We start from the raw sequence: 7,893 nt of genomic DNA, 5'->3' as shown, positions 1-7,893 counted from the left end.
GATCTGATAAAAAGAGATGGGGATAAGATTCATAAGATTCAATAGTGAATAACTGTTATCATGACTAATTGTGACTGTCACAATTGTAAAGGTTGAAGTTTTGTAACAAAAAAAGGGGAGTGGTTAATCTTACAGTCCAGAAACAGAGCACAAGCAGAATGCGGACCTTATTGAGAGAAGAAGCGACACCAGAGACTGAGGCAGAGATAGGGTCATGGAAAGGGAGAGCGGCTGAGGACTCTAGATTCATGGGAGAAGAGGGACTAAGAGCTGGTGATCAGGAGGCAGACTTGCAGAATGTGACCTTTGGAGGTGTAAATTATTATTTATGCCTGAGTGTGTGTGTGTGTTTTTTTTTTTTAAACTAAAGTGAATAGAGAGAAATACTGTTAACTGATGGTACATGGAGGGGGTTATAATCATTATAATGGAACAAGGTGTATGATTTTTTTAATGTAAAACTGATGAGCTGCCCTTTAAACTTCCACTCAATCCACAATAAAATCCTTTAAAAAAATAAAATAAAATAAAACAGAGAGAATAGCAGATACAATAATCAAATATGTAGGGAAAAGGGAATAATATTTATTGGAAAGGAAAAGGTGAAAATAAAATAAGCTGTTATATAAAATAACTATTAAAGGATAAGTAGAAATTCAGCAGGAAGGTGCAAAGGGTATTCCAGAAAAGAGGGTATACAAAAGTACAGAGGCAAGTAACTTCAGGTATTATGAAAATAAACATATGTTTTTATCAACAATAACCTCCTTTGAGTCTATGTTCCACACTTGGGGATACCTTCTACCTTTATTTTTTCTTGGCCTAACACTCATCTGAACATACATTTAGCACCTACTGTATGGCAGGCAATAAGAGCCCAGATGACGCACTGGGTTGTGGCTAGAAAACTGCAAGATCAGAGATGCAAAACCACCAGCTGTTCTGCAAAAGAATGATGACAAGATGAAGATTTGCAATCTTGAAAAACCTACTAAGGGTCTCTATGAATCAGAACCAATTCGATGGCAGTGGGTTTAGGTGATATGATGGGCAATAAGAGCTCTGGTGTCATGGTGGGTTAAGCTTTGGGCTACTAACTTACCAGCTGCTCCATAAAAGAAAGATGAGGCTATCTGCTTCTGTAAAGGTTACAGTCCCGAACTCTAGGGAGCAGTTCTACTCTTTCCTATAAAGTTACTATGAGTGTATGGAATTGTTTTTGGTTTGGGTATGACAGATATTGTACTATATAAAAAGAACACAAGTTAAATACCCTGCTGTTTGGACCCCCAGTATATAGAACTTATTCCTACGAGGGCAAGACTCCCTTTTAGAGGGACCCCTGAACTGAGGGAACTGTTAGTTTCCTCATTCATAAAATGCAAGATATAACATCTATTCCAAAGCATTTCTGAGAGTATTAAACAAATAAATAAATAAATAACTCAAAACTGTTCCTGTCACATAGTAATGATATAATATCACTGGTTTCTTCCTTTTCTCCCCTCCTTGGCATACCCTAACTTGACATGCATGGTTCACATCTAGCCACCATTGCAGATAGTTTGTATTGATCACTGAAACAAATAAGAAAAATATACAATGGTCCTTTAGACAATATGAAAATGTATCCTTGTGGAGGTCCCTTGTTAAACTTGCTGACAAAATGTACTACAGACTGCGTCATTTAAATGGGAGCCTGTCATCTCCCATGTAGCTCTGATAGTCTACAGCATAGCAGAAAGTAGAATTGGAAACTCTAATGGGCTGCATGGAGCCCTGGTGGTGTAGTGGATTACATATTGAGCTACTAACTGTAAGGCCAACAATTCAAACCCACCAGCCACTCCTCTAAAGAAAGATGGGTCTGTCTGTTCCTGTAAAGATTTACAATCTCTAAAACCTAGGAAGCAGCTCTATTATGTCCTGCTATGATCCAGAATCATCTCGATAGCAGTGGGTTGCCATGGTTGCTGCTCAGTTTTCAACCATGCATCAAGAACCAGGAATATAATGAGGCCATTCTGGTAGACTGGCCCACAGCTGGAATTAAGAATTCCTTCCCAAGATGAATTTTCCCAGAGAAGGATGACTACAACTCTAAGATGTTGTTGTTGTTGGTAAGTGTTGTCGAGTCAGTTCTGACTCATTTTTGTTGTTAAGGGCAGGTGAGTCAATTAGTGACCCTAAGTACAATAGAACGAAAGACTGCCTGGTCCTGTGCCATCTTCACAGTTTCTGCTATGCTTGAGCCCATAAGCTGCTGCTTATCCTTTAATAGCCAATACAGCTTGTTGGGGGTCTTCCTTTTTTTTGCTGACGCTACACTTTACCAAGCATGATGTCCTTCTCCAGAGACATCCCTTCTGGTATTTGTCTGAAGTATGAGAGATGAAGTCTGGCCATCCTGCCTTCTAAGGAGCATCTAGCAGTACTTCTTTCAACACGGATTTGTTTGTTCTTCTGGCACTCTATAGCACTTTTAATATTCTTCTCCAGCACCATAACTCAGATGCAGCCATTCTTCTATGGGCTTCCTTATTCATTTCCCAACTTTCACATGCATACGTTATTGTTGTTAAGTGCTGTCAAGTTGGTTCCAACACATAGCGACCGTGTTTCTCAGGAGCAGCTGGTGAGCTTGAACTGCCAACTTTGTAGTTCAAACCGATCTTGCAGTCCAGAGCATTAACCCACAGTGCCACACCAGGATTCCATATGCATATGAGGCTACTGAACATACCAAGGTTTGGGTCATCCTTTATAGGGTTCCCAAGGTTTTGAATCTTTGCAGGCACAGAAAGGTAATAGCCATCAAAATGTCTTTGTGGAGGCCCTTAAGAAGTCCTGTCCCAGCTGTCCTGACTCAGAGGGAATTTGCTATGTCTGACCCTGAGCTAAGGCAGGTTCAGTCCATACTGTCTCTGCACTGAAGAACAAAAGGAAATAAAGGAAGAAAAAAGTGGCCAAGGAAGAAAGAGGAAAATAGCACAGAGTACTATAATAAAACCCTTTATATAAGTGGGTATTATTTCTAATTTAAAATAAAATTGTTTTTAGTTATAGCAATATTTTAGATCATATGAATCAGAACCACTGAAATTATTATCTATGTTATTTCATTTTAGGTGTTCCAAGTCATGGTTGGCTGTAATTCCAGGAAATACATTGCTGTTAAAGGGCAAGTTTATTTCTATTTGACCTCTCTAACTCTTTACATTTTAAAACACATGGTAAAACAAAATGGTAATTTTATCAATCATATTAATCTAATGTGACATGTCCATAGTGAAATCCATAGTTGAGCTGACATTGTTGTCCAGTTGTAATTGGTTAGAACTTTCCGCTGAGTCAAATACTACACTTGAACCACATTAAAAGAACTAGCCCCTTTCTTTATTACCAACATTTTCTCCACTTCCCCTTTTCCCAGAGGCAGTCTACATCAGTTACCATGACCTCTCTCAGCTCTTTGGTCTACAGCTTGTTCTTAGAGAAATGAGAAGAAACACTTATCTGCTTTCCATCTTATTCATACCAGAAATAATTATAATTTTAATTCCTTCAGAGAATCCCAAACTATGAACTTTTTTGATCTATGATTCACAACAAAGCATGAGAGATTTTTTTAAATTATACTAAAATATATAAAATTTGCCATTTTAACAATTTTATGTGACCAAGTCAGTGTCATTAGTTATATTCACAATGTTTTACAACCATCACCAATATTTCTAAAACTGTTTCATCATCCCAAACAGAAACTCTGCACCCAGTGAGCAATAACTCCCTTTCATCTCCTACTCCCAGCCCCTGGTAACTTCTAATCTACTTTCTATCTCTATGAATTTGTTTATTCTAGGCATTCCATTTAAATTTACACTTTCTACACTATGTAAAGAGTCCTGGTGTGGTGCTGTGGGTTAATGTGCTAGACAGCAAAGCCATTTGAACTGCAAAGTTAGTGGTTCAAGCTCACCAGTCACTCCTCAGAAACCCTATACAGGGTTGCTATGGGTCGGAACCAACTTGATGGCACTTAACAACAACAACAACACTATGTAAACTTTTGTGTCTGATTTATTTCGGGTAGAATAATGTTTTCAAAATTCATCCATGTCATGGTGTGTGTGAGGACTTTATGGCTGAGTAGTATCCTACTGTATGTCTATATAGGAGACATGGTAGCATAGTGCTTAAAGCATTCTGCTGCTAACCAAAGGTACCTAATTCTAATCCACAAACCACTGCAAGGGAAAAAGATGTGACAGACTGCTTCTGTAATGATTGTAGTATTGGAAACCCTAGGGGCAGTTCGACTCTGTCCTAAAAGTAGATATAAGTCAGAATTGGCAGTGGGTTTGTTTGGTTTGGAGTGTGTATATATATATATATATATATATATATATATATATATGCCACATTTTGTTTATCCATTCATCTGCTGATGGACATTGGGTTGGGTTGTTTACTCTTTAGGGCTACTGTTTCAACCTTCACATACAAATATCTGAGTCATGTTTTTCAGCATAGTGGATTTTGTGTCTATCATCCATTTGTCATAGCTCTGCTACAAATGAGAAAATCAAGTTCAGCATATGTAAACCTGCTTAACTGAGGTTAAATGTATAATGGACACAGTAATTGTTTGTAATTCTTTTCCTTTGTTTGGGAGTGGGGGAGCACTGATTCTTATCTGAGTATGAAATGTGTTGCTCTCAGCCAGAAAAGTCTACTCTATCATCTATCATTCTAAAAGTCTCTTCAATTATAATATCAGTTGCTGGATTGATAATTAAATGTTCCCATTTCATTTTGTAAGGAATTTTGCATTTCCTAACACCTGTGCACCCAGAATCCTTTGTCCAGCACACACAGACACTATCCGATGTATAGTTTGTACCATCCTGCTTCTGGAATGGTCTGCAATCTTTACTACTCAAAGTATTGCCCAAGGACCAGCAATGAAATTAGTTGGGAACTTCTTAGAAATACAGAATATGAGGTAGCATCCAAAACCTGTTGAATTATAATATATATTTAACAAAATCTCCACATTAGTATAGGTATTAAAGATTGAGAAAAACTGCTGTAAGAAATATGTGTACCAAAATCAATTCCCAGTAGCATTGCATGCAAAATTCCTTTCCAGGCCCTTGGTTTCCTTTTTCAGTAAAATGTAAATCTACTTGAATCAATCCATTTCTGGGAGTCAAACTTAATTGTTGATAAATATTACCTGGATAGTTTATTAAATACACAGATTCCAGGACCTTACTTCTCTTGGTCAATGGTATACTCATTTGGAACCCTAAAAACAGCCCTAATATTTTGGATTCAGGTTGTAATGGGCCTGGGTTTTATCAGGAGAACCAAAGGAGTCATTAGTGAAGGATTTCTCTTGAATATAATTTGGGTTCGAGTTATAGGGTTCTGTAGATTTCTAGTATCTATCTAAATAAGGTCATGACTAGGATTCCTTCCAAGGTACACTGGAAGCAGGCAGTCAGAATTAACCATAATTTATCTTACTAAAATCTCTATAATTTCATAAACCATTATAATCTTAAATGAAATCTAACTAGAAATTATGTTAAATCTTAAAATAGGTCCTAACCTCTGTGGCATTGTAGGATCAGCACTGGAGTATTAACTAAAAAATTTGGTGATTCAAACCCACCAACCATTCCTTGGAAACCCTATGCAGGGTCTCTATGAGTCAGAACTGACTTGATGGCACTTAACAACAACAACACAAGAAAACTTATATTAAAAAAAAAAAAATCTAAAGGTGGGGCTTGATGGCAGATTAGGGAGAAGCACTGAGCAGAACTCTGCCAGCAATAGCACAAAACACCAGACAAACAGGTACAAGGGATGGTTCTGGAACTCTAAACTATGTATAAAGGAATATTTATAAGCATCAAAGGCTTACTGTTAGTAGAATTTGTAGCAGAAGCAAGAAAAGTGGCATTTGCTGAGTGGCAGCTATAGGTAGACTCCAAGAGCAGATGTCTTGCAAAGGGAGCATGCAATCTTGAAACAGTACTGCCATCTAGAGAAGGGCACAGCCATCTTGAAAAAGTCACAGAGAATACAGAAGCAGGACAGAAATCCTATTGCAAAGACCTGACCAATCATCAGAGATAAAGGTGCGAATAATCTGTTGCCCACTCATTTCCCTTTCTCTGCCTGCACATCTCCACTATGCAGTCTAGAGGGAGTGCCTGAGTGAGCAGACACCCCCTGTCCTTGGAGGGTTCTACTGTGCATGTGCATGGATCTGCTCAGCTGTGAACTGTTTACCACTAGGCAAAACACCTAAACTATTTTACTATGGGTTTTTTTTTTGGGGGGGGGTCCCCTTTTATCTTGGGGTGGGCTCTTTCCCTCCCTACATTACTCAAGAAGAGACAGCAATTGTGGACATATAGCCAAACTACAATCTCCCCCTATAAAATCCCACCATCTGGGCAAGAGCCAATATCAGCTAACATTTGCTAAAATTACTCTCAGTTGAGTAATAAGAGAAGTGAAAAGGGAAGCCTATCTCCTGATAACATCTACTAGGAGGCACTCAGAAAACTTAATTATACAGCAACATACATTCATCTAATTATAGAAAATACATCTAATTATTGAAAATACCCAAAAAACAATAGAAGATCTCAGCTCATGTCCAGAAACAAGATAGAGTAACTGAATCAAATGAGCTAGTGGTAGACCTAACATTCCCATTGGAAGGAGGGCATACAAACATTGAAGTACATACAAACATTCCACAGAGGGGTTGAGAAAATAAGGAAGAAGTCAGGAACAATCAGCTAAGATAGAAATAGCATTGGAAATCATTCAAAACCTGCAAAAAAGAGGTCCAAATGATTAATAATAAAATGTCAGAGATAGACAATACACTGAAAGGGTAAAGGAGTAGCATTAAAGAGATGGAAGCCAAAACCAGTGAGCTTGAAGACAAATGGCTCAATACACTGAGATAGAAGAGCAAGTAGAAAAAAATAATACAAAAATCTGAGGTAAGTCTAAGATTCATGTGGGACAGCATGAAGATGAATAATCTGCACATTATCAGAGTCTTAGAATAGCAGGAATCTAAGAAGACCACAGAAGAGATAGTTGAAGAGCTGTTGGAAGAGAATTTCCCTAACATCCTGAAAGATAAGAAGATAAGCATTCAAGAAGTTCAACAAACCCCAGGAAGGATAGACCTCAAAAGAAAATCACCAAGACATATCATAATCAAGCTCTCCAAAATCAAAGACCAGGAAAGAATCCTGAAAGCACCTAGGGAAAAGAGAAGTATTACTTACAAAGGCAAGCAAATCAGATTAAACGCTGATCTCTCGGCAGAAACTATGCAGACAAGAAGGCAATGGGGAGACTTATATAAAAACCTGAAAGAAAAAAAAACTGCCAACCAAGAATTGTCTACCCAGCAAAGCTGTCAATCAAATATGAAGGCGTAATCAAAACATTCCAGGATAAACAGAAGCTAAAGGACTTTGTCAAAGCTAATCCATCACTTCAAAACATCCTAAATGAAGTTCTCGGGACTGAAAACCAACAAGAACAGGTAACACCAGATATTGGCAGACGTGGCAACACTACCTCAGTCAACATATAGAAGAGTCCAGAACAGAACAAAACTACAAGAATGAATTCAGAGGACCTGGGAAGTCTGTCTATGGTCCAAACAATTACAATGTGAAAGAGGGGAAAATATAGGAACAGAAATCCAGGTGATAAGGAAGTCAGGAAGATTGCAGGATAAAATAGACTATTTTAAATGGAGGGAAAAGTTATAGAATATAGAGTAACCTCAAAGAAAATTAATACTTCACAACATACCAAGAAAATGAAAATCTAAGAAAAACA

General features: G+C 37.8%; 1 protein-coding gene across 1 annotated transcript in view; it reads left to right on the top strand.

Annotated features, from left to right (window-relative positions):
• Window positions 1-7,893, top strand: part of LOC102831656 (chromosome unknown open reading frame, human C1orf101) — a 274,431-nt gene that overhangs the window by 153,195 nt on the left and 113,343 nt on the right. Inside the window, exon 12 of the mRNA XM_006871286.1 lies at window positions 3,129-3,181. Within this exon, the coding sequence (XP_006871348.1) occupies window positions 3,129-3,181 (53 nt within the window). The remainder of the gene's footprint in view (window positions 1-3,128; window positions 3,182-7,893) is intronic.

The sequence above is a fragment of the Chrysochloris asiatica genome, unplaced genomic scaffold, assembly GCF_000296735.1.
Source record: "Chrysochloris asiatica unplaced genomic scaffold, ChrAsi1.0 scaffold00165, whole genome shotgun sequence".
In the NCBI taxonomy this organism is placed as follows: Eukaryota; Metazoa; Chordata; class Mammalia; order Afrosoricida; family Chrysochloridae; genus Chrysochloris; species Chrysochloris asiatica.
The sequence above is the reverse complement of the archived record's forward strand: the minus strand, read 5'-3'. Positions and strand labels throughout refer to the sequence as shown.